Below are 23,687 nucleotides of genomic sequence, written 5' to 3' on the forward strand. Positions count from 1 at the left end.
GGTCAAATGGTTGGTTTTGCAGATGCAGGATATCTTTCAGATCCACACAAAGCCCGATCGCAAACAGGATACGTTTTTACGATCGGAGGCACTGCTATATCTTGGCGTTCCCAGAAACAAACGCTCGTGGCTACTTCTTCAAATCATGCTGAGATCATTGCACTCCATGAAGCAAGTAGAGAATGTGTATGGCTGAGATCAATGAGCCGACACATCTGTTCAAGCAGCGGGATTGGCGAAAATACGGAGCCAACTATTTTATATGAAGATAATGCAGCATGTGTTGCTCAAACAAAGGACGGATATATCAAAAGCGATAGAACGAAGCATATTCATCCGAAGTTCTTCTCATACACTCAAGAGCTCGTGAAGAAGAAAGAGATTGAAGTAAGATATGTCCAATCATGCGACAATGCAGCTGATCTCTTCACAAAATCACTTCCGACTTCGATATTCAGAAAACATGTTCGTAACATTGGAATGCATCATCAGAAGGATTTATGACTGCTCATTCGAGGGGGAGCTTACGTAGTTGTACTCTTTTTACCTTACTATGGTTTTTCCCATTGGGTTTTCCTAGAAAGGTTTTTAACGAGGCAACGAAGACGTTAAGCGAGAGTGGATAGTGACACCGGTCCCCAAGGGGGAGTGTTATGAGCCGCATATGTTGAAAATTATAAAGGATGTGGGGCCCGTTGCACTATTTGCACAGTTAATTTCTCTTCTATATAAACGATCGTTTCGATCGTTTATAAACACACCATTTTTTTTCCTTCTCCTTCTAATAACACATCCTCTCTTATTATCAGTGTTATCTTCTCATACGGGTATAAAATTTTGCCCTTATTTAAATTTCCTCGATACAATAAAATTCTAGTTTTTTTATAACAATGGTAATATTATTTCAAAATAAATATTGTACGAAAACTTAGCCGACTAAAGGAAATATTGAATAATCTATATCCGAGATAAAAAAAAATTCCAAAGTTTAATTAATAAAATGGTAAGATCAACTTATGATATTTACAGAGAAAAGGTGCAAAAAGTTAGAAAGTTGAAAGAATGAAAATGAATACACAAACGATTCAAGGAGAAGTGGACATCAAAATGTCATCGTTCAAAAGAGAATCAATGTCAATTAAATCGTCATCTTCATAGTTGACTGGCTCCTCTCTGTTGTTTACAGATAAACTTGATGAAGCCTGTTCAACAAAGATTTATCACAAGAATGTTCAACAACATTATCACATTACATATTCTTAAGTTATGGGGACTAAGTCTAAGGTTACCTCGTTTTCACGGAAGCCTTCGACAACGGTGAGGAGTCTACGGTACTGATCACGTGCTTCAGGGTATTGAACCATCGACTTAACCCGCGTGAGAGCCTTTTGGAGCCTTTCCTCCGTTTGTTTTCTTCCCTTTTCTAGAAAATCATAGTCACCCTCTTTTGGAATCATAGGGCACTGTGGTTCTGGCTCAACGGTTTTGGGGACTGCATTGCGTTTAAACCCTCTTAGTCCAGTACCTTTGCGTCTCCAACGCAATATGATTTTCTCGAGCAATCCCACTGACCAAACGATTGGTTTGTATTGTTTCCTGACCTGATGTCCTCTCACATGAGCCTAAGAGTAAGAGTAAGCAATGAGTAAAACAGACAAAAAAAAAAAGAAGGAAAAATGTGGGATATAGTGAGAGGCAAACCTGAATCTTAACGACTCTTTGTCGGATTAAAAGAAACTCTTTCCTCTTCTTCCAACCACGGTATTTTTTCTGGATGTGGGTAGCAGCAGAATGAACAAAGACTTCACTCTGTCCTGGATTCTTAGCTTTAGAAGCTGCAAAAGAAACCGCTAACTCGTTGGAGATACCAATCTCGTCACCATCATCGTCATCAAATCCAGACAGCTGTTTCCGCTGGAAAGATTGCATCCTGAATACTTGATGGAGACGATCAGCTGCTTGCGTCGCATTACGGACAGCGGTGAGTGAATCCTTCAAGGAAAGCGTTTCTGGTACGTCACCATAGCTCATAGGAGCAGCGGTTCTCTCAGAGACTGTCTGAACAGCTTTTGGTCCACCAGAGTTGGCAGGGCTGTTTTCCTTTGACTCCATCGTTAGCTTTTCAAGATAACTAGTTAAGGATGACTCTGCAAGAAAACCCGAAATCCCCCTGTGTTCCTTTCCGTAAGCCAGATCAGCAGCTGTTTTGCCCAATGGAAGCTCTGGAGATGGATCCGTCAATGCCCCAGCATCAGCACCTAGAGAGACAAGCACAGCGACAGTTTCCTCCCTGAAGTTAACAGGAAACAGACTTAGTTTAATATGAAAATGTGGGCCAACTGATAGAGTGAAAGGCAACGAAGGAAGTATTGTAAGATAGAGATCCTTTACCTGCCACTAAACGCAGCCCAGTGAAGGGCGGACCACCCATTTGCATCACGGAAGTTAATGTTAACTCCTGCTGCTAAAATCGGTTTGATAGCCCAATCATACCCAAGTGCTGCAACGAAGTGTAGAACACCCTGTCCGCCTTCATCCAGTATGTTTGGTCCCTTACCCTCTTCGGTCACTTTATGGATGAGCCATATATAGAGTTCATCCTCAAACTGTTTTCTGAGAACCCGTTCTTTTGGTTCTTGTTTGGTTGAATCTCTCTCATATATCCCTGGAAAGAGATTCTCTTTTTCCTCATTTAGCAACATGATCTTACTTATCTTTCTTCGTTTCTCCACAACATCTTCAAATATTTGGTGTTCTTGAACGAAAGCTCTATGAGCAAGCAGCTTCTCAAACCGCATCTGAAGTGATGCTTCTTTTGTAGAGTATCCATAAATACCAGCGGCGTCGATCTTTTTGGTAGAGCCAGAAAGGAAATCAAATTCTCGTAATTCACTGCAAGCAAATCTGTTTGAACAGGTAACGTAAAAGGGCACTTGGCCAGCTGTATGCGGTGGAGCATGGCAGCAAAGAACACCGTCCACTAGAATCTCAGCAGGAACCTCCACTTCACCAAACATGCATGACCAGCTGCATATAGTTACGTCTTGAGGATTAAGCAGAAACGTCCCAATAACCAAGACCTGCAGATAAAGTGATACTTGATGAAAAAAATCTTACCACACAAGAGTAGAAGCATTTACTACATTTAATAAATTATCTGGAGAATGAATCAACAAAGTGTTAATCATCTTACCTCAACATCAGCGTCAGTCTGTGCGCATTTTGGCCAATAATCAACTATGGTGAAACGCTGGTCCTCGGAGAGAGAAGGGCTAAAGGAGAGCCCAGCTGCTGCAGTTTCACAATCAACAGAGGCCCATGCAATATCTCCACGCGAAGACTGCATCTGCAAATCCTCCATCTCGCCTAGTTCTTTACTAGCCCACCGAGAAAAACTATCGACCTTTTTCAAACTATCTTCGTGCCTCAACAAGGATTTCTTTACAGGTATATATTCACTTTCCATATCTGAAGGAGGAATCCCATTAGATTGCAGATGTTCAATGTCAAGGAGACTGGAAAATGACTCAAAATTGTCTTGTGCACTTTGCCCGAATAACGCCAGATCAGTGTCATCAGTCATTCCAGAATGTGGAACCAGATAACCAGGCCATTTTGGCAATGGTAGATCATCCTGAGCTGGAATCTACAGAGAGATAGAGAATAAGAGCACTTAAACACTAATATTCAAAACAGTAATAGCACATCTTGGATAAATAAGTTAACAATTTAAACAGGAGAACGTAGTTATAATGTATCAATGGCTAATGACATTATCACTCATTTCTATGCTTATTCCTCACGCTAAATCATTCCCTTTTACAATATCTACGCATAGCTCTTGAATGGAAGATTATAATAAGTAATAACAGTACACTACCTGCCAATTTAGTTGGTTTTGAAGAGGACTTCTGAGATGCTCTGCTGGTAACATTCCAAATTTGTTTGTACGCTCTTCCACCAACAAATTGTTGCAAGGTTGATCATACCTTGTCACTAAATTCTCGACGGCATCCCAAGCCTGGACATCAAATGATCTCTGGGAATCAGTTTCTCCGACTCTGTTCCCAAGAACCTGTGAAGCAATACGCATCCCAGGAGCTGATGTCCAACCATTGCGATTTCCTACACGGGAAAAGACAGGTGAGTATCCAAAACAGAGCTTAAAGTAGTAAGAATTTAATATGCTAGCATCCTTGCTTAGCCTTAATCTGTTAAGTACCAGTTTGAGGTTCAGGAGATGCTCGCAAGACAGAGCTTGATTGATGACTATCACCTGCACCAAAACTGATATAAGGTGGTGTTGAAAAAATAATAATTAATAGCACAACTAAGAGCTTGTGATGTTTACAGATATGTAAATCATCAGTTCATCACACTTCACAGATGAGGTGAACTAAGATGATTCTACCATGGAAAGAACTGTATCTTTGAACAAAAGGTACAAAGCATACCGGAATCAGCATCTTCACAATACGATGACAATCTGCTCGTGGGGCTTGCTGCTGAATCAATATTCACTGAAGCTGTGCCACTTAGAGAATTTGAATTGTTTTCTTTCATCCCTATACTTGTCCGGCTCCCCTGCATCATTTACAGTTTAATATGAACTTAAGGAAACTGATCACTAGTAAACCGCACAGACATGCAAGAGTTTCACCTTAACCTCCAAGTAGTGCACGAACACAATATGCATCAGCTCTCTGTAACATTACAAGCATAAAACAGAGAAATAAGCACAAAATTGACAACAAACTATGAAATATGAAGGTGCGTGTACACAGCAGAATAAGGAAAAACTGAAGTATACAAAAACTCAAACTCACACTTCAAGCATCCAGTAGCATCGTCTCTGAAAATTCTCGTTGCCTTCCCCATGTGCATAGTAACAATGTAGCACATCAATGCTTCCTACCTATATATACAATTGAACAATGCTACTCCCAACAATTTAGATACACTTCACTATTAACTAACTAACTCCAGAACCAGAGGTAGAGAAAGGTAAACAGGTTCCATTACTGTAAACACACACAACTACTAAGGCCAGCTCAAAGAAAACTCTAACCTTGAGCTTCTCATGAGCTTCTTTAATCGTTTTCCCATCCTTCTTCTTCCTCCAGTTATGTCCGTCTTTCCTAAAGTATCTAAGCACCTTCCTGTCAAAAAGAAAGAGCGAACCACCTACAAGGGTGGGGAGCTGATGTCAGATTACAGAATAACTTCATCGATTCATGAACTCAATAACCTGAAGTAGTAAACTTACTGGCTGGTCGAGTGGGAGACTCTGTTGCAATATGAAACTTGTGATAGTTCCGAAGGATCTCACAAATCTCAGCAGGCCTCAGCCACCTGTGTTGAGCTTCCGATAACAACTGCTCCATATCTGCGATTTCACAAAGACGCAAAAAAAAAAAACATTACTCTCTTACATATAACACCTTCTTAAATTCCCCCAATTAACAAATAAAACATCCACAATGCAACTATAACGCAAAAGATTGCAAATTTCAATTCACAAATTCAGAAAACTACTTTATTTCAGATCAAGCAGGCACAAAATACGGAATCTTGACACAGTGGAGTAAAATCAAGTTCCTCTACAATGGAAGGACACGGGTTCGATTCCTTTGCTTACCAAATGCAGAGCCAGAGAAATAAACAAAAGATTGGCAACATAAACCTAATCGAAGCTAGCAAAGAAACACCAAAACGACAGTGGAGAAGGAAAGAGACCTAATCGAGGAGGGCTAATAAATCCAAAAGATCCGCGATCCGCCATACGAACAAGAAAGCCTGATAAATAATCGACCAAGGAGATCTCTCTAGCTCCCGTAATCCCAAAGAGAATCAACGAACCCTAACCCTAGCCGATCTGAGTATGCACGAACTGAGAAGCTTCTTTGTGTTAACTGTTTCCTTCGTGTGAAAGCCAAAACCGATTTTTTCTTTCTCCGTTTCTTTTTTATTTTTTTTGTAAATATCTTATTGGAAGGAGACCGAGGATAGAAAAAGAAAAAACGCCTTATTAAATACACTGCGAATTAAATAGCTTATCCAATTAATGTTTGACACGTATACACGTTAGATTTGTCTTGTCCTTGCGTCATGGACCATGCCATACGATACAGAACTTTTCTTTTCTATTCAAAAAGTCTGCGGCGGCGGATCCGACGGTGGAGATTCAACAGTCAAGATACTAAATTCTCAGTGTAACCATGCAGAAACATCGATACAGTTTACGAATACTAAATCTAAAGACTGATCAATCACTTTTACTGCTAGTTTTTCTAAGAAATTATGATCAATTTATCTTTATCAATGTACTACACTTCTCAGTTGTGAAAACACTAAATAAATGATAAATTGAAATATATATTCAAAAGCATGTCATTATGTGCTCATTTTTCAAACTAAAAAAAAAAAACATTTTAACTGGGGAAATCTTATGTCAAAAGTACAGACTAACGATATTAAACTTCCACCGGAGCAACTTCTGCAACCACCTCTTCATATTCCTTCGTCACTTCGTTGTACTTGTACCTGCATATGCATAGTTTTAAACTCAAAAGTGAGAATCCGAGAAGATCAGATACGAAACCTACTTCATTTAATAAGCTTAAAAAGATGATTTAGAGGAAAAAAACAGATAAAAAATTCTCTAATGTCGTTGGAAGCAAACTACCATTTGCCGGTTGCTGCATAGCAGTAAAGTCCAGTGTTTGGATCATAGTAGTAACCAATGCTGCTGCTGTAGTAGTACCTGAAAACCATCAAGTGTATGTTGTAACAGCATTAAATGCATTCAGACAAAACAAAAGAGCTTCATAACACAATACTTTAGCCCAAAAGCTGACTGATCAACGGAGAAATAGAAAAGAGAAATGAGAGTTTAAAACCGTACCCTGAAGTCTCGTCATAGACATAATCAGATCCATCATTTGTGACCCCTTGTTGCACGGCTCCAGCTGTATCTTCTTCGTCATCGCCAAACATATCACAATCTTTCGCTCTTTCTTGAACTAGTCTCTCATATGCATCTAAAAGACCAACATAGAGGAGAAAACAAGTCAAGGAAAGCTCATTGTTCCCTAGTGCTGTGAGAAACGAAATATCATGAGATTTTAAAAAAGTAGTAGTAGTTCTAACCTACTTCACGCTGAAAAACTTCTTGCTCCTCGTTATAAACATCTTCAATACATAAAAAAGAGACACTAACGTTAGCAAATGGAAGGAAGACATCATATTTTCATAGCAAAATTATATGAGACTTAACTGTAATCGCCATTCTGGATGAGCTTGTTGGCATCCTCAGTAAGCTGATCAAATATGAGCTTTGTCTCAGAATTCATCTTCTCTTTGCGATTATTAGTGTTCCCTTTCAACCTCCTCAAAGCACGCAGGACCTGTCATAACAAAAACCCAAGTTATGCATAATCAACAATGCTATCTCAATCTAATATTTCTAAGTTTCTAACTAAACTGAATTGATTTTCACCGTTTCTCCTGGTTCAAGGACGCTAGCAATACGCCTCTTTAGGACTCCAATATCTTCTCGAGAAAGTTCATCCGCTGGCTTTTCTTCCCCACCATCTTCTTCCATCCCAGTATCATTAGCAGCAGATCGTCCAATATACATTGGATTCATTTCAATACTGTCAAGCCATGCATCCTGAAAAGAAAACAAAAACATGTAAGACAATCCACAAAACACCCCCAGAGCCAAACTTTACAATTGAAAGATGTGTAACTTCGCACCTTGTCTTCCTTCTCTCTAACATACTCAACATAGTTCCCATCAGCATCAAAGTATCCTTCCTCTTTCTCTCTATCAAGACTAAACGCTTCAATCTGGATCCCATCTTCCGTGCGGTTCCCATCATTCTACAACAAGATAATCACCACATCAGAATGATCCGCTTCAATCGCAAAAAAAAAAAGGAACTATTGACAGTCAGTCAATTCTACCTCATATATCTCCTCGGCCTGATCAATACCGTCATCATCAGTAAAGAGGGAAGCAGTATTCAGATTGCGGAGCCGTGCACGCTCCATAGCAGCGTCACGAGCTTGGCGGCGAGCTACAGTGTCTTCCTCAACGATCTGCTCAGGTTTAGGTTTCTTCCCCTTGGGAAACCGTACTCGCTTTTCTCTGCCAGAGAGAATCCAAATCTTAGCGTATGCACGCGAGTTTTATACAAAACGTAGCCACTGTAACTGACAGATAATCAATCGAAACCCGATTAATACTCCCAAGACAAATGATGGATTCCTTCACACAACGATTTCTCTAATCTACGCAATCAATTTCAGGTTTAAGATCTCGCATCAACCTAACGATTAAGGAGACGGGAGAATCATACGCAGATAAAACGACGAATGATGAAAATTAGGGTTTCGGAGAGGTTAGTAAACTTACGGTGGTTGCTTGTCAGAATCTTCATCTTCTAAGAAGGAACGTTTGAGGTTCTTCCTCGACGAACTCTCTGCCATTGTGGTAGTGTTCACAGACGAGAACGACGACGACGATTTGTAGCTTCTCAGGCGGTGAAAAGATGTAACGACGAACAAAAAAGGAAAAAAAAAAGCGTCGAAGAGACGAAACTATAACCTCTGGCCGAGATAAAAATAAAAGGGCCTGTCAAATAGGCCTGGCCCATTTAAAATCTATATTCTCAATAAGGCGGCGAACCAACCCGGTTTAAGGTGAAAACGTCACCGTTTGGGACACACCAAGAGTGGGCCAGTTTAATGTGCCTAAATCTAAATTCCCAATTAGGCGGTGAACGGGTTTAGCGTACCAATCCGGTTTAACATAAAACGTCACCGTTTGGCACACAAAGGCCCTAATTCTATATGTATCGTCTTCACCGCCGATCATCCTCATTCTCAGGCTAATTCGTTCGCCGTCATTGAACGAACGATCGGAGACGACCAACCATTCAAATCGCAGGTAAGGTTCTAAACGATGATTTCAACACCCTTTTCTCGTTTATATACTATTAACTCAATCTTCTTCTGTAGTCAAAAGGTTTTAGAACTCGATTAACAATGGAGCAGAAACCACCAGTGCGGAAGGTTCGTCCTTCGATATCATCTTTCACCTTCGATATCATCATCTCTGCTCAGCTAAAAAGATTCGTTTTTGATTTTTCTTCTTCAGATGAAGTTCGCGCCAAAAGCTCCCCCGAAGCGTGTGCCTAAACCAGAAGTTAAACCGTAATCATCTTTCTGAATCACTGACCTGATTAAGAAAAACGTGTTCTTTAAGGTCGATTTGGCTTATGAATTTTCGATTTTTTTGCTGCAGTGAAGTGGCTGAGGATGATAATAATAGTGCACAAGCTGCGGAGTTGCTACGTAGAGTCACTGTAAGCTTTTTGACATTTGAGTTAAAAAAAAAATCGATTTTTTAAGTCTGGTTTCATGTTTTATGTTCTTAAGTTCTGTTGGATATGTTTTGGTTTAGGAAAGATCATTACGTAGGCCAAAAGGAGAGAAGAAAGGTAAATATATACCTTTTACTTGAAGCTTTTGACTCTTTTTTGGTATCAACTCGTTTGAATTACAAGTGATTTGAGTTTTTTGTTTTGGGCATTACAGTTGCTGCTTCTCAAGTTGCTTGGATGGGTGGTGTGGTGAATTCAGCGAGGTCAAATAGGTTCTCTAATGGATATGGTATACACTCATCTTGCTTCTTCTTTTAAGTTGTTAAAAATCCGCATGATTGTTGTTGATCCATATGCTTTTTTTTTTTCTGTTGTGCAGCTGGTGCTCATAGCTCAAACGCTCCACAGGAGATATCGTATCAAGAACCATGGGTCAGTACTACAACATTAGTTATATGATATCTCGAACTCAATATACCGAGATGATGCTAATGCAATAGTTGGTTCTTGGATTCCTTCACAGGATTATTACAGTTATTATCCGATCACTCTTCCGTTGAGGAGACCCAACGCAGGCGATCCAGGTACATATCTTTGCTTGAGGAATACAGATTCTTGATTAATTATTTGCTTACCTTTGTGATACTGCTTATTGTTGCAGAGGTTCTTGACGTGGACGAATTTATTAAGGATGTGGGAAATCATGAAGAGGCACTCAACACAGCTGCTGATCTCGCTCTTACTGTTAGTGAACATTACAAAAATATAAAAATAATCCGAGAATCAAATGTCACACGCACAAACTTTGGACACTCCGTAGTTACTTATTGTGTGGATCACTTGTTTGTTGGCAGGAAGATAGTGAAGAACCGAAAATGCTTTTTATGAGGTTACCGGCTGTTCCTTTGGCAAATCAATCGGCAACAACAGAAAACCGTGGAAGCAAGCCAAATAACAGAGGAGGTGCTGAGAAGGCTTGTGATTTAAAAGCCGCCTCGGCAAATGGTTTCATGGGAAAACTTCTAGTCTACAAAAGCGGTGCCGTCAAGATGAAACTCGGTGAAGTGCTTTATGATGTGAGTGGTTTTCTTCCTTTTAATCAGCATAGACCCCGAGCAAAACATTAGGCCAGTGTCTATTAGTGGTTTTGCCTCCGAGTCTAGGTTCAGGTTTATGTTAAGAACTGTTTTCTTGTTTTCCTGTTCTGTTTAGTTTGGACCCTGTTTCAGTTGTCGGATATAGAAAAAGTATAACCATTCTTAGCATGAGAGTCTAATTCTAATTTTGGATACGGGTGTGTGTAGGTAAGCCCAGGGTTGAAGAGCGAGTTTGCACAAGATGTGATGGCGGTAAACACAGATGAGAAGAATTGTTGTCTGGTTGGAGATGTGTACAAGCATGCAGTTTTGACTCCTGATATTGATTCTATCTTGAAAGATATCGACAACATGTGATATTCTTTTTAACTTTTTTATTGCATCAAATTTTGTTTCGTTCTTTCTTATTGGAAAGAACTCAAAAGTTTTAACATTGATAAAGAAAATAAAAATAACTTTTTTGTTACTTTCAGTCACAATTATGCTAAACCTTTTGTTTTGCTCTGTCATATAGTTTCACAATGTAAAAAGGAACCAAAGAGAGAATACTTTCGATCATATGCTTACCAAATAAGTCATTGAAGGCTCTTAGATTCTAAAGAATTATCAAAGCATACTTAGATTTTGTGAAATTAGCTTTCTAACAATTTAACTTTGTATAACAAATCCAACAAAATTTAATATTTGTTTTAGGCTTTTAGCATCTTCACCCATAAAAATACGGTTACATCAGTTCTTAAAAAAATTTTTTTATTACTTTGGGTTTGTAATAGTCATGCTACAACTATTGTACTAGCGATAGCGACGCCTGCTATATACGTATATCCTTACGAGGAGAATGCGGGGTGCAGAGAGTTATATACGTATATCCTTATGAGGAGAATGCCGGGTGCAGAGAGTAGTTATGTACTATCATCGCATTGGTTGTAGCATGTCTAGTGCACTAGATATATATTGATTGTTCTGTGTGGTGTAATAGATATCATGATTGTTTCGTGCTAGAGCTAGGCTTACATAGTTGCGGTGTTAAAAACTGAGTCAGTGATTTGCGGTTTAGCATCCCATAACTCGTTGGGCAACTTCCTTGTTGCTTACCCTTCATTTCTTCCCCCCTTTCAAGTGAGACTGACGACTAGGAGTGATTACATCGGTTTGGTGCTTTGGGTGTTATTGGACTTTCGGGCTTTTGGGCTTTAGACGTTTCCACTTATTTATACATTTCGGACTTTCAGATTTATGTTGTTATTTAAATTTTAGACGTTTAGTTTATTTATTGGATTTCCAGCGTGAATGTTTGACTTTCAAATATTTATAAATGAAGATATCAGATATTATTATTTATCGTATTATTATTTTTATTATTATGTAAATCGGAGTGTCACGATATTCCATAACACACTTCTCAGTTTCTTCTCTTCTTTGGTTGGTGCCAGACGGCCCAGACAACAACAACAACAACAGAAATGGCCGTGTTCTCCACCGTGATTCCTCTTCTCCTCCTCTTTCTCTCTGTTTCCTTTCCATATGTCAACGGAAATTTGGTACTGGACATCGAGTGCTCCTTCGTGGTACTAAACATGGCGACATGTTTGTCTTTTGTGACGATCGGGAGTCAAGTGGACAAACCCGATGCCTTGTGCTGCTCAGGTCTCAAGAAAGTGCTCGATACGAAAGCTGAATGTCTGTGCGTAGGCTTGAAGAAAAGTGCCTCCATGGGTATCAAAGTGAACATCACTAAAGCCGCTACTCTTCTCGCCGTTTGCAAACTTGACGCTCCTCCGACTACTGCTTGTTCATTTGAGATTTTTTCTAACTTACATGTTGTTGTTTGCAGTGTCTACTAATCCTCCTGCTAGTATGGCAGGTATTTTCTATTTCCCTTTGTTTATTTCATTGTGAACCAATCTTTAGTTTTTATGATTTATTTTTGTTACATGCCATCTGAAAGTATTTATCTTTTGCTTATAGTTAATTTTCTGATTTTAGCTATCATTATTTTTGGACTGTGAAATTTATGTTTTAAATCTTTGGAATTCTTGCTTGGACCATGTTTTATTTGGAATTGAAAGTCAATATACTTTGTTATAAGAAAATTGTTTTTTGTTCTCTATATATACTATAGTTAAATTGAGAAACTTGATTGAAGTCAAGATCTGATAATATTTTTTAATATAATGCGTGTTTGATGCCAACGAAGCTCAATGCTAGTAGATATTAACTCCTTGTTTATTTGCTTCAGCTCCAAGCCCTCATAGTAATGATGGCTCTTCGTTGATCCCAATCTCTGGCTTGTCATATGCAATCAGCGGGCATTGGTCATACTGTTCTCTCGTATAACACGCTTATAAATCACGGAGCTCTCTTGCTGTGACCCTAGCTTATTTTTTAGTTATGATGTTAGTTTTAATGTGTGCAAGTTCTGTCACACATCCGTCATCTTATTATTTAAATGCAGTGGTGATTGTTTATAAATTTGTGTAGAAATGGGTCACAATGAGTACTAAACCATCTAAGAAATCTCAAACGAAATATGAGACAAATCAAGCGTTAAACATAAAACGTGAAAACACGGCTAATCACTCACACTGGGAAAATGAAAAAAAAAAATCCAACGTGAAACGAGGTCAGCATCGATCAATATCGAAAATTACACGAATAATCTCAAGATTACACAACCATTATAAAAAAGTTTGAATTTAAAACGTATTATTTTAAAATATAACAATTTATTATTATTATTTATTTTTATATATCGATCAGGGTATAACGATCTTTTTTACTTTTAATGAAATCTCTTTCGTCATTTTCCTCTTTGTGTGTTTTCTTGGAGAAAAACAATCTATTTTACAATCTTTTGAGATAATTTTCCATAATATAATTAGTCAATACGCCAAAATTTAGAAAGAAATATACACATACACGTTAATTTATACTAATAAATTTTCTAAACAATGGAAATAATATTCACTTGTCTCCCATAAATGTTTAAGAAAAGGAACTCATGAATATTAGTCAAGTCAAAATACCAAAAGAAGAAGAAAATATGGAACAAAAATAAATAAAAGTAGCACTATAACAGATAAAAGATATTCAAAATGTTTGGTTTATTACATTCTGTTCGACATTATCGGTTCAGAAGAGCAAGCATGGACTTCAAGCTCAGCATTTCAACCACAATCGTTAGCACATTTACCATAGTCTTCTCCCTCGTTGTGTTACTTACAATCCAAATAGCAGAAGCCAAGATTCATCGTCACACTTTCACGGTATTGTAAAACAAATATCATTTTTTACATAATTAATATTAGACAAAAAGGTTATATATGTTGTCAACAGTGAGATATTATATGAAATTTATCTACGCAGATAAAGTCAAAAGCTTACACCCGACTCTGTGACACCAAAAAGATATTGACAGTGAACGGAGAATTCCCCGGACCGACATTAAAAGCCCACCGTGGAGATAAACTCATCGTCAATGTCATCAACAAAGCAAACTACAATATGACCCTCCACTGGTAAACATTACAGCAAATCTCTTTTTGATTCACATTGACTATATGTATGTGGAGAGTCATGTTTAATATTTTAGGCATGGAGCGAGACAAGTAAGGAACCCATGGTCGGATGGACCTGAATACGTGACTCAATGTCCGATTCGACCAGGCGAGCGTTATGTTTATAGAATTGATCTTAAGGTTGAAGAAGGAACGATTTGGTGGCACGCACATAGTCAATGGGCACGTGCCACAGTTCATGGAGCGTTTATTGTCTATCCCAAGCGCGGCTCTTCTTATCCTTTTCCCAAGCCTCACCGCGAGATTCCTCTCATTTTAGGTACATTGTTTACTGATGGAATCAAGTTTTTAATATTATTATGACTTTTGATATTATACATTTTGTGACAAATGATAGGTGAATGGTGGAAGAAGAAAAACGTAATGGATATTGCAGGAAACGCTAATAAAACCGGAGGTGAACCGGCTATCTCAGATGCATATACCATAAACGGACAACCCGGTTATCTCTACCCCTGCTCTAAACCGGGTAAGTCGTCTTCCAAATTCAACACATGCTCATCATCATTTATCTGGCACTAACGTAACATTATTATTTTTCTTTGCCATCTGCTAACAGACACATTTAAAATGAAGGTGGTGCGCCATCGACGATACCTTCTCCGGATTATCAATGCAGTGATGGACGAAGAGCTCTTCTTTGCAATAGCTAACCACACCTTAACCGTAGTGGCCAAAGACGGTCTTTATTTAAAGCATTTCAATACAAGTTACCTAATGATCACTCCAGGCCAATCCATGGACGTCCTTCTCCAAGCGAATCAGCGGTCAGGCCGTTACTTCATGGCAGCTCGAGCTTACTCCTCCGCCTTTGGTGCCGGTTTTGACAAAACCACCACCACTGCCATCTTAAAATACAAAGGTCATTCCTTAACCGATAAATTAAACCGGAAAACTCCGGTTTTACCCTATTTGCCTCCTTATAATCATACCGAGGCAACCACCCGGTTCACTAACCAATTTAGAAGCTATCGAACCAGTAACAGTCCGGTTAACGTCCCGGTTAAAATCGACACTCGTCTTCTCTACGCGATCTCCGTGAACTTGCTGAACTGCTCCGACGATAAACCATGTAAAGGCCCCTTCGGGAAGCGATTCTCGTCGAGCGTTAACAACGTCAGCTTCGTGAACCCGACGGTCGACATTCTCCGAGCTTATTACCGCCGCATCGGAGGCGTTTTCCAGGCGGATTTCCCGAGAAAACCGCCGACGGAGTTCAATTACACCGGAGAGAATCTTCCGTTCCCGACGAGGTTTGGAACGAAAGTGGTGGTTCTCGATTTCAATTCGAGCGTCGAGCTGGTTTTGCAGGGGACGAACGTGTTGGCTTCTGATAATCACCCGATCCATCTCCATGGTTATAGCTTCTTTGTGGTGGGATCGGGTTTTGGGAATTTCGATCGCCGGAAAGATCCGTTGAAGTATAACCGAGTTGATCCACCGGAGGAGACCACCGTTGGAGTTCCTAGTAATGGCTGGACCGCCGTCAGATTCGTAGCTAATAATCCAGGTCAGTGCATACTGATACTGTTGCATGTAGAAAAAAAAACACGTTTCTGGGCTTAAGTTTTGCATTAGATTATATGGCATAGGGCCCAAATAATAGCCCATATAATGTTAGAACCCCCATTTGAATTCATCTATTTTTTTTTGAAACACTATGCATTCATGTTCTTTGTTTTTCATGCATTTAATTTTTTCTAAATAATTTAGAATTTATAAAAAAAAAAAATACAAAATTTAGTTATTCCTACCGGTGTATAAACATAGGTGAATCACTTAATTTTATATTACTTGAAAAATTCATTTAAGCAAAAGGTCAATTGGGAATAAATATGATTAATATACACCATAAAATAAATGTGTGTCACACTGAAAGAAAGATCTAACAATCATATTTGAGATTTATTGAGTTTTTCATGATGTTGGTTTGATTATATACAGGGGTATGGTTGTTGCATTGCCATATAGAGAGGCATGCCACATGGGGAATGAACGCTGTGTTCATAGTGAAAGATGGACCGACCAAAGCATCTCGTATGCTCAAACCGCCTCCTGATCTGCCTTCTTGTTAGCTAATAATATCATTTTATGAATTATAAAGTTCTGAAGAAGAAAGATTATAGTTTAGCTATTGTGACAAAATTTAATAATGCGAACACAACTATGTTTCCTTGTTCATCATACTAAGTCTTTCAATTATAATATTATTTATCGATTTCGTCAATCTATTCAATCATTTTATTCAAATTTCCTTTCCAGCTAAGTTTCTGAGTTCTGACCAAGTCTTCGTGCTATATAGTTTTTTTATATTCCATCCGAAACTGAGAATACTCAACGAAAGGCGATCAGTGAAGGTAAAACCAACAGAAATTGTTGCAAAAGATACAAAAGCTCATGCGGACTTTCCAACACACGTTTAACTGAAAAAAGTATACCGGGGATTTAAAATAAGCTTAAAAATGCGAGATGTTAGTCTTTGTATATACGTTTGAAATCATATTTAGATAAAACTAACACTATTATAAACACTGTTATACTTAAATGATTAAATGCTACAATGGCTTAATTTTAAACATATGTCTAATTTATTAAAAAGGCTCCAATTATATGCTCCTTTGTTACCTAAAACAATAAAGCCTTAACTAAAAATGGCTCCAATTATATATCCTTTGTTATCTAAAACAATAAAGCCAAAGTGTCTTTCTTCACCTTCTCAAACCTTTCAGGAACTACAAAAGGTATGTTAATGTCTTTGTTACCTCTTTTGTTCATACACATTTAAATTTCTTTTCGTTTTTTGGATTTGGTCTTAAAGATAACATTTATGATGTACTTATCTCCTTGTTACAAAATCTAAGGTTCGAAAACGATAGATACTTATTTTTTTCATAACTATTAAAGGTTAACAAAGGTATACTATAATTCAACCTTTAATTTTAAACAACATTTAATTAATTTTCAATATTGGTTAAATATAGTTACCATCATTAACACTAATAAAGTCACGGCCTTTTAGTGGAAATGGGCCCACCACTCTCATAGTAAAACGCGTAGGGTGTGTGTTTAGCTCCGTCATATATAAAACGAACCCTTGTGTTTCAGTTCTATCTTTTCTTTCACGCCACTCTCTCTAATCTCTCTACCTCGCACCCTCGCCTCCCTCCACCCTTGCGCTGATCGTCCTCTCCACCGTCGAATATTCCTCTCTCTCCGGGTACGAAATCAATAATCCATGTTTTTGATTATACTTCTCGGTGTTGACTTTGACTTTTCCCGAGTTTGCCGTCGATTTTTTGTTGATACTCTGTATCTGATCCGAAGTCTATTCCTTTAAGGGTTTTAGTTGTTTTCTGATAATCTATCATAATTGATGATTTGTCTATCGATACCTGCTGGTTTGTTCTCGTATCTAGCTGGTTGTGTAGTCCTCGGTTTTGATTCCTTGAAACTGGGTTTGATTGTGATTTATGGATCTGATCTGAAGTCAATTCGTTGCTCTTTTCTGGGTTTGATGATTTGTCTGTGTATTATTGTATCTAGCTGGTTCCGTAGTTCAAGTCTTCTTCTTTTTTTTTGTTGTTGTCTGTTAATAGGCTTACGTAGCACACCAGATGTCTGTTGATCTCTGCAAGAAGAACCCATCTTTTCTTTGGTGTGACTGTGGTTATATGAGCAGGGGCAGGTTGTGGTGCTTCCAGATAATCTTGTTCAGGCACTGGACTTAGCTACCGTGCTCTCTCTCTCTCTCTCTCTCTTCTTTTCTCTGCAATCTTCTGCTTGATTTGATTACAAAGTATTCGCCTTTACTGCTCCTGTTACTGTGAACTTGAAGAAATAGTCTTTTTTTTGCTGCGCAAAACTCCTTACCTTGCTGCTTGTGAGGAGTTTTCTTTAGCCGAGTGCAAGTTTTCCCCTTTGGATCAGCCAATGGGGAAAACTGAGCTGGCTCCTGGGTTTCGGTTTCATCCTACTGACGTCGAACTCGTGAGATATTACTTGAAGAGGAAAGTGTTGGGTAAAAAGCTCCTCGTTGATGCTATTGCTGATCTTGACATTTACAAGTTCGAACCCTCTGACTTGCCTGGTACTCATTCTAAAAACCTTCCTTGTACTGTTAGTCATGAGAGCTTTCAGATGCCTAACTTGCGTGTCTTTGTCATTACAGATAAGTCCTATATAAAGAGTGGGGATCTTAAGTGGCACTTCTTCTGCCCAAGGGAGAAGAAATATGCAACCGGTGTTAGAGCTAACCGTGCAACTGAGTGTGGTTACTGGAAAACCACAGGGAAGGAGAGAGCCGTTCTCTGCAATGGTGAAGTTGTCGGAAAGATTAAGACTTTGGTTTACCACGTCGGTAAATCGCCTCGTGGGGAGCGGACTGATTGGGTTATGCATGAATACAGGCTCGAAGACAACGCCCTGACACAGAAGAATATTCCTCAGGTAACTTAAAACTTGTAAATGTCATGTCTGCTTATATCACTCTTTCTTTACTGATTTATTATGCTTCTGGGATGCAGGATACTTATGTCCTGTGTGTTCTTTTCAAGAAAGATGGACCGGGACCTAGAAACGGAGCTCAATACGGAGCTCCTTTCAAGGAAGAGGACTGGAGAGATGAGGAGCATCGTACTGATGTTCCTTCTACCAGCAATGCCTCAATCTTCCTTCATGGGCCTAACCCAGAAACCAGTCTGGCTGTGGCCCCCTCGCACGACTCTAACAAGGCTTGTTTTGGTGGCATGATATCTGAATCATGCGTCTCTGATTTCCCACCAGCTACAGCTACTACCAGCGTGGCTGCACATCTGACTGATGCAGCTAATGCTCCTGTGCCTGCACCACTTCTTGATCCTAGTAGCAGCGCTTCTTTGGCGCAAACCCTTCAGGCCCCTAACGACGATGATGACTTGTATGCAATGTTGGATCTGTTTGTTGATGAGGATGAGTTCTTGCCTTTCTCTGAGCCCAACACCAACGAGGTAGGTTCTATTTTTTTGGCTTACTGTTATGATTGTAGTGAAGCAACTTTGAAACTGTTAATTGTTTTGAACTTCGGTGGCATTGGTAATTAGTAATCTCTACATAAAGCTGCTATGCTATATTATTGTTATTATAAAATGTATTCGTCTGAATCAAATATGTATCATCTTTTACAGGCAAGACATGATCCCATTGTCTCAGCTCCAATTTCGTTAGGAGAAGAAGTGATATTCGACGACCTACCCGACTTTAGCAATATGCATGACAACAACAGCATTCCAAGGACACCCTCTTACAACCTGATTGAAAACTCGGAGCTATACTTGGAGCTCCAGGATCTCACAACCCCGTTAGCACCACCGCATGTTTGGAATGTCAGCGACTCTTACCTGACAGCTCCACTCGCACCACCTCAAGTAGGGAGTGTCAGCGACTCTTACCTGACAGCTCCACCCGCACCGCCCCAAAACGGGAATGTCAGTGAGCCTTTTCTGAGCCCTCAAGGCCACTTTGATTTCTCCGCTAATGCTAATGATGATCCTTATTCTTTACTGCGTCCATGGGACAATACGGACCAGAGATGATAGAGCTTTGGTTCCTCCAACCAAGAATCATCTCCTCTGCCCTCTCTCCATGTTTAAGACAGACCATTAAACCATGAGATAATGAGCGACATTGTATATTTACATTTCTGAAACTCTTTTATGTCACAAATCTCCCTTTCTCAGCATTCTCTTATTACATTGGATTTCAAGTTTTTTAGTTTTGTTTCTGTTCCATAAACTAGCTTAAGTTTATGATGAAGACCCAACTCGAACTGTCATCATTTATCTCAATGAGTTTCGCTTTCTATGGCCGTCTTTCGCTTTTCCTAAATTATCCAAATGCGCTTTGGGCTTTAATGGGCTTTATTTTACCCACAATGAAGGCCCAATATTTATAGCTTCCTTTCTTTTCTACTCTCATTGGTCAATTTCCTCCGGCCAAGCTACTTCACCGCTCGGAGATTTAAGTTTGATTGACGTCGATCTTACGACGGGATCCGGTGGTGATCGGTGATGGAGAACGTAGACGTATTCCCCGGGCTGCATGATTTTTTCGACCGGATGCGTAAACCCTCCGCCGGAGATTTCGTCAAATCCATTAAAAGGTTCTCTCTATCTCGATGATACATATGAGCTTATTGATTTGAGAGTTCCCTCTGAATAGATATGTTGGATATGAGGAAAATGTCATGATCTTATTAGTTGGATGCTGTGAAGCTTTAGCTGATTTACTAGATTTTCTTAGCAATATCTAAAGCTTAGATCTGAACTTGCATATAGTCTACCATTGAGCAAGTTCTTATGTTTGCAGTTTCATTGTCTCATTCTCCAACAATGCTCCAGACCCAGAGAAAGACAGCGAGGCAGTTCAGGAGTTCTTTACCAAGATGGAAGCTGCTTTCAGAGCTCATCCACTTTGGTCCGGTTCTTCTGAGGAGGACTTAGACAGTGCTGCAGATGTGAGTTACATCAGTTCCATTCTCTTCCTCTTTATCTTTCCTTCCGTTTAATCATTGCTTCTTTTTGTGTATATACTTAGGGACTAGAGAAGTATGTCATGACAAGGTTATTTACGCGTGTATTTGCATCGAACACCGAGGATGTAATCTCCGATGAGAAACTCTTTCAGAAGATGTCCTTAGTTCAGCAGTTTATTTCTCCTGAAAGCTTGGATATACAACCTACTTTCCAAAACGAAACATCATGGCTGGTAAGCTGATCTAGTTTCATCTAGCTCTTGTTAGCGTTACCATGATGGTTCTTGTTTGTGATATTTCCTCGTCTTTTTTGGCAGCTAGCTCAAAAAGAGCTCCAGAAGATGAATATGTACAAAGCTCCTCGTGATAAGCTGATGTGTATCCTTAGCTGCTGCAAAGTGATCAATAACTTACTGCTAAATGCTTCTATTGCGTCTAAGGAGAATGCACCTGGAGCCGACGAGTTTCTTCCTGTTCTCATTTATGTTACCATAAAGGTATTGTGAAAGGATTGAACAATATATGCATGCTGGTTTCTGATGTCGTGTGTGTATTGTCATACTCTTGTGCCTAAATTGTGAAACTACATTCATTATCTACTTTGTTTTACAGGCTAACCCTCCACAGTTTCACTCAAACTTGTTGTACATACAAAGATACAGGCGTCAATCTAAGCTGGTTGGGGAAGCTTCCTACTTCTTCACGAACCTGCGCTCTGCAGAGTCTTTCATCTCAAATATTGATGCAAAGTCTCTTTCTATGGATGAATCTGACTTTGAAAAGAAAATGGAATCTGCACGAGCGCGTCTCTCTGGTCTTGGAAGCCAGTCTTATCATACGGATCACGGCGCTGCACCCACTGCTCATAATCCCAAGAGGGAAACCACGCTTCTGCAATCACAATCGTCTGGTAGTCTTTCTGGAACCAACGAAACACTGAATCAGAGAAGTGAACTGCCGATAAAGAAAGCTGAATCCATTTCGGATTTGGAAAATAAAGGCGCTGCCACGCTTTTGAACGATAACAGCGAGGCGAGCAAGATCTTGAAAGAGTATCCTTACGTGTTTGCCAGTGCTGGTGATTTGAGGGTAGGAGATGTTGAAGGGCTGCTAAATGATTATAAACAGCTCGTTTTCAAATATGTCTGCCTCTCCAAAGGCTTGGGTGATGCAGCAACATCTTTGGCTTCATCAAGTTCACCATTGCAACCGTCTACTGAAACTGAAACTGAGGATCGTGCAACATTGTCTTCAGATGTTCAAACGAAAACCGAAACTGACAGGAGCGTTGATGATTTGATGCGAGCTTTACAAGGGGAAGGGGATAATGTTCATAAACTTTCAGATGTAAAACAAGAAGATTATAGTGAAGATGCTGTACAAGGAAGAGCTGAAGAACTTGATCCTAAAGTTCAAGAAGAAGCGGATACTGAAGATACTGACTTGAAGAAGCTTAGTGCAGAGCCAGAGGGTGACAATTCTAGTTCCAAACCGGCAGAAGATGGAGATAGCTGATTCCAAACATCTAGTTGCAGAAGATCAGAATGACCAATCACAGTGAATGAGTCTTGTATAGAAGAAGCAGAGGTCAGAGCATAAAAGTTGCAGCTTTGAGGAGAAGATGACAACGTTTCTAATGTGTGTTATGAAGTTGATGATGAAAAGTGTTGTGACTTGGTTAATTTATAAAGTGCAACATTGGACTCTTAAACCCGCAAATTGAATAACAAACCGGTTTTATCTGAGACATTAGGAAACCGGTTTAAGTCAGAGGGTATTTGTGTAATTTCTCGAATTCTCCCTCCGTCGTCCTTGTCTAATGCAGCAGAGAGGGAGAAAGAGAGAGAGTCTAACGGCGAATATGGAAGGGATTGGATTACGTGGAGAGATTCTCCGTCTCGGGCTTACGCCACACCGTGGCGTCTGCGGCCGCTCTCCGGTCCTCCGGCGAGCTATGGTGGTAAAGATGAGAGACCGCAGCAAGAACAGGAAGCCACTGCAGAGAGGTCGCATGCTCAGTATCGAAGCGATTCAAGCCGTTCAAGCCCTGAAGCGAGCTAATCCTCCTCCTCCTCCTTCAACGTCTCCGTCTTCCTCCTCATCGATGCTCCATCGCGTAATCGATTCCAAAATCCGCCGGCTCTTGAAATTCGATATGGTCGCCGTTCTCCGGGAGCTATTACGCCAGAACGAGTGCTCTCTAGCTCTCAAGGTCCATCATCTCTCTTACTCTCTCTTCATCATGTTTCCGCTGTTGTTCGATCTCAAAATTCGTTTTTCAGGTTTTCGAAGAGATTCGAAAGGAGTATTGGTACAAGCCTCAGGCGAGACTGTACGCAGATATGATCAGTGTAATGGCGGATAACAATCTCCTCGACGAGGTCAACTACCTTTACGCAGCTATGAAGTCAGAGAAGGGATTAGTGGCTGACACTGAGAGCTTCAACACGCTCTTGGTGGTGCTTCTGAATCATAAGCTGTTTGAACTTGTCATGGACTGTTACGCTTTTATGCAGTCGATTGGGTATGAGCCTGATAGGACTTCCTTTAGAGTCCTAGTCCAGGGCCTTGAATCCAATGGCGAAATGGGCTTATCGGGTATCGTTAGGCAAGATGCTCATGAGTATTATGGCGAATCGCTCGAGTTTAGTGATGAAATTGAAGACATTTCTAGTCTGTTGATCCCACAATGGAGAAGATAAAAGTTTGGAGCTTAATAGCTTGAAATTTGATCATACTGTATGCTAATCTCTATAAAGTAGACCACCATTTTTCTATCTGATTTGGTTAGCCCGCAAGGCTGTTTGGTATTCGATCAGATGATGCTTTGAGTCTTTGTATCTAAAGACCAGCCAAACCATTTTATCTATCTAGGCATTATAAGTTGTAACGTAGGAACTAGTAATGTTACCGGTAGCATCAGAGAAGATATGAACTTGAATCTGTTCCAAGTCACTTAAGTCTCTATGGAAACCACTAACGGCTTTTAAAGTCCACAGCAACTTATTGATTATTGAAATAATTAGCTTGAGAGTCTCAGCTTAAAGTCATCAATTCATTGGGTTGATCAAATAAAAAAATTCCCTCAATTTATTCATTGGGAAATTTTTTTATA

General features: G+C 39.6%; 7 protein-coding genes across 10 annotated transcripts; 5 read left to right on the top strand and 2 right to left on the bottom strand.

Moving 5' to 3' along the window:
* Nucleotides 1-971: 971 nt before the first annotated feature.
* Nucleotides 972-5,989, bottom strand: LOC106318422 (calmodulin-binding transcription activator 1). Of its 2 annotated transcripts, XM_013756389.1 has the most exons (13): nt 5,737-5,989; nt 5,267-5,386; nt 5,069-5,184; nt 4,827-4,915; nt 4,661-4,703; nt 4,455-4,584; nt 4,223-4,276; nt 3,881-4,125; nt 3,194-3,646; nt 2,392-3,080; nt 1,702-2,290; nt 1,290-1,622; nt 972-1,202 (listed from the first exon to the last, which is right to left on the bottom strand). In XM_013756389.1, the coding sequence occupies exons 1-13, from the start codon at nt 5,780-5,782 to the stop codon at nt 1,086-1,088; spliced, it is 3,024 nt and encodes a 1,007-aa protein (XP_013611843.1). In that variant the 5' UTR covers nt 5,783-5,989; the 3' UTR covers nt 972-1,085. The 2 variants fall into 2 exon arrangements, with proteins under 2 accessions (XP_013611843.1, XP_013611844.1); XM_013756390.1 differs by lacking the exons at nt 5,267-5,386; nt 5,737-5,989 and having other exon boundaries at nt 4,827-4,937; nt 5,069-5,137.
* Nucleotides 5,990-6,330: 341 nt separating this feature from the next.
* LOC106315687 (protein LIN1) lies at nt 6,331-8,587 on the bottom strand. Its single transcript, XM_013753486.1, has 9 exons — nt 8,420-8,587; nt 7,969-8,152; nt 7,759-7,884; nt 7,499-7,672; nt 7,277-7,406; nt 7,150-7,191; nt 6,905-7,040; nt 6,686-6,763; nt 6,331-6,543 (listed from the first exon to the last, which is right to left on the bottom strand). Exons 1-9 carry the CDS (start codon nt 8,491-8,493, stop codon nt 6,474-6,476), a joined length of 1,014 nt encoding a protein of 337 aa, XP_013608940.1. The 5' UTR covers nt 8,494-8,587; the 3' UTR covers nt 6,331-6,473.
* A 231-nt stretch (nt 8,588-8,818) lies between these two features.
* On the top strand, nt 8,819-10,958 carry LOC106316180. 2 transcript variants are annotated; one of them, XM_013754048.1, is made up of 11 exons: nt 8,819-8,953; nt 9,032-9,078; nt 9,164-9,219; nt 9,311-9,371; nt 9,470-9,506; nt 9,604-9,678; nt 9,769-9,821; nt 9,913-9,973; nt 10,051-10,133; nt 10,244-10,465; nt 10,694-10,958. In XM_013754048.1, exons 2-11 carry the CDS (start codon nt 9,052-9,054, stop codon nt 10,841-10,843), a joined length of 825 nt encoding a protein of 274 aa, XP_013609502.1. In that variant the 5' UTR covers nt 8,819-8,953; nt 9,032-9,051; the 3' UTR covers nt 10,844-10,958. The 2 variants fall into 2 exon arrangements, with proteins under 2 accessions (XP_013609502.1, XP_013609501.1); XM_013754047.1 differs by having other exon boundaries at nt 8,847-8,953; nt 9,025-9,078.
* A 991-nt stretch (nt 10,959-11,949) lies between these two features.
* On the top strand, nt 11,950-12,823 carry LOC106315301 (non-specific lipid-transfer protein-like protein At5g64080). Its single transcript, XM_013753039.1, has 3 exons — nt 11,950-12,277; nt 12,321-12,350; nt 12,726-12,823. The coding sequence occupies exons 1-3, from the start codon at nt 11,950-11,952 to the stop codon at nt 12,821-12,823; spliced, it is 456 nt and encodes a 151-aa protein (XP_013608493.1).
* An 809-nt stretch (nt 12,824-13,632) lies between these two features.
* Nucleotides 13,633-16,227, top strand: LOC106316872 (laccase-14). Its single transcript, XM_013754741.1, has 6 exons — nt 13,633-13,752; nt 13,853-14,004; nt 14,079-14,323; nt 14,402-14,533; nt 14,624-15,574; nt 16,009-16,227. The coding sequence occupies exons 1-6, from the start codon at nt 13,633-13,635 to the stop codon at nt 16,137-16,139; spliced, it is 1,731 nt and encodes a 576-aa protein (XP_013610195.1). The 3' UTR covers nt 16,140-16,227.
* Nucleotides 16,228-17,163: 936 nt separating this feature from the next.
* Nucleotides 17,164-19,880, top strand: LOC106318225 (NAC domain-containing protein 82). 2 transcript variants are annotated; one of them, XM_013756112.1, is made up of 5 exons: nt 17,164-17,281; nt 17,661-18,151; nt 18,233-18,510; nt 18,588-19,049; nt 19,227-19,880. In XM_013756112.1, exons 2-5 carry the CDS (start codon nt 17,995-17,997, stop codon nt 19,632-19,634), a joined length of 1,305 nt encoding a protein of 434 aa, XP_013611566.1. In that variant the 5' UTR covers nt 17,164-17,281; nt 17,661-17,994; the 3' UTR covers nt 19,635-19,880. The 2 variants fall into 2 exon arrangements, with proteins under 2 accessions (XP_013611566.1, XP_013611567.1); XM_013756113.1 differs by having other exon boundaries at nt 17,173-17,281; nt 17,744-18,151.
* Nucleotides 19,881-19,990: 110 nt separating this feature from the next.
* On the top strand, nt 19,991-23,507 carry LOC106318228 (vacuolar protein sorting-associated protein 9A). The gene is made up of 7 exons (XM_013756115.1): nt 19,991-20,200; nt 20,407-20,554; nt 20,635-20,805; nt 20,890-21,069; nt 21,185-21,949; nt 22,419-22,784; nt 22,855-23,507. The coding sequence occupies exons 1-7, from the start codon at nt 20,109-20,111 to the stop codon at nt 23,272-23,274; spliced, it is 2,142 nt and encodes a 713-aa protein (XP_013611569.1). The 5' UTR covers nt 19,991-20,108; the 3' UTR covers nt 23,275-23,507.
* The last annotated feature ends 180 nt before the right edge of the window (nt 23,508-23,687 follow it).

This window comes from Brassica oleracea, chromosome C9 (assembly GCF_000695525.1).
Source record: "Brassica oleracea var. oleracea cultivar TO1000 chromosome C9, BOL, whole genome shotgun sequence".
In the NCBI taxonomy this organism is placed as follows: Eukaryota; Viridiplantae; Streptophyta; class Magnoliopsida; order Brassicales; family Brassicaceae; genus Brassica; species Brassica oleracea.

Excerpts from the sequence above, each read along its gene's own strand:
- LOC106316180 (XM_013754048.1), top strand. The coding sequence starts at position 9,052 with ATGGAGCAGAAACCACCAGTGCGGAAG. Across the intron at positions 9,507-9,603 it reads GCCAAAAGGAGAGAAGAAAG|TTGCTGCTTCTCAAGTTGCT; the intron begins GTAAATATATAC and ends TGGGCATTACAG. Across the intron at positions 9,822-9,912 it reads TATCGTATCAAGAACCATGG|GATTATTACAGTTATTATCC; the intron begins GTCAGTACTACA and ends ATTCCTTCACAG.
- LOC106316872 (XM_013754741.1), top strand. The coding sequence starts at position 13,633 with ATGGACTTCAAGCTCAGCATTTCAACCACAATCGTTAGCACATTTACC. Across the intron at positions 14,005-14,078 it reads TACAATATGACCCTCCACTG|GCATGGAGCGAGACAAGTAA; the intron begins GTAAACATTACA and ends TTAATATTTTAG. Across the intron at positions 14,534-14,623 it reads CTACCCCTGCTCTAAACCGG|ACACATTTAAAATGAAGGTG; the intron begins GTAAGTCGTCTT and ends ATCTGCTAACAG.
- LOC106315301 (XM_013753039.1), top strand. The coding sequence starts at position 11,950 with ATGGCCGTGTTCTCCACCGTGATTCCTCTTCTCCTCCTCTTTCTCTCT. Across the intron at positions 12,278-12,320 it reads CGCTCCTCCGACTACTGCTT|TGTCTACTAATCCTCCTGCT; the intron begins GTTCATTTGAGA and ends TGTTGTTTGCAG. Across the intron at positions 12,351-12,725 it reads TCCTCCTGCTAGTATGGCAG|CTCCAAGCCCTCATAGTAAT; the intron begins GTATTTTCTATT and ends TATTTGCTTCAG.
- LOC106318225 (XM_013756112.1), top strand. The coding sequence starts at position 17,995 with ATGGGGAAAACTGAGCTGGCTCCTGGGTTTCGGTTTCATCCTACTGAC. Across the intron at positions 18,152-18,232 it reads CGAACCCTCTGACTTGCCTG|ATAAGTCCTATATAAAGAGT; the intron begins GTACTCATTCTA and ends TTGTCATTACAG. Across the intron at positions 18,511-18,587 it reads CACAGAAGAATATTCCTCAG|GATACTTATGTCCTGTGTGT; the intron begins GTAACTTAAAAC and ends TCTGGGATGCAG.
- LOC106318422 (XM_013756389.1), bottom strand. The coding sequence starts at position 5,782 with ATGGCGGATCGCGGATCTTTTGGATTTATTAGCCCTCCTCGATTAG. Across the intron at positions 4,916-5,068 it reads AAGCTCATGAGAAGCTCAAG|GTAGGAAGCATTGATGTGCT; the intron begins GTTAGAGTTTTC and ends TTGTATATATAG. Across the intron at positions 2,291-2,391 it reads TGGGCTGCGTTTAGTGGCAG|GGAGGAAACTGTCGCTGTGC; the intron begins GTAAAGGATCTC and ends TGTTAACTTCAG.
- LOC106315687 (XM_013753486.1), bottom strand. The coding sequence starts at position 8,493 with ATGGCAGAGAGTTCGTCGAGGAAGAACCTCAAACGTTCCTTCTTAGAA. Across the intron at positions 8,153-8,419 it reads GATTCTGACAAGCAACCACC|AGAAAAGCGAGTACGGTTTC; the intron begins GTAAGTTTACTA and ends TCTCTCTGGCAG. Across the intron at positions 7,407-7,498 it reads TCCTTGAACCAGGAGAAACG|GTCCTGCGTGCTTTGAGGAG; the intron begins GTGAAAATCAAT and ends TTGTTATGACAG.
- LOC106318228 (XM_013756115.1), top strand. The coding sequence starts at position 20,109 with ATGGAGAACGTAGACGTATTCCCCGGGCTGCATGATTTTTTCGACCGG. Across the intron at positions 20,201-20,406 it reads TTCGTCAAATCCATTAAAAG|TTTCATTGTCTCATTCTCCA; the intron begins GTTCTCTCTATC and ends TTATGTTTGCAG. Across the intron at positions 21,950-22,418 it reads AAGATTATAGTGAAGATGCT|AGTCTAACGGCGAATATGGA; the intron begins GTACAAGGAAGA and ends AGAAAGAGAGAG.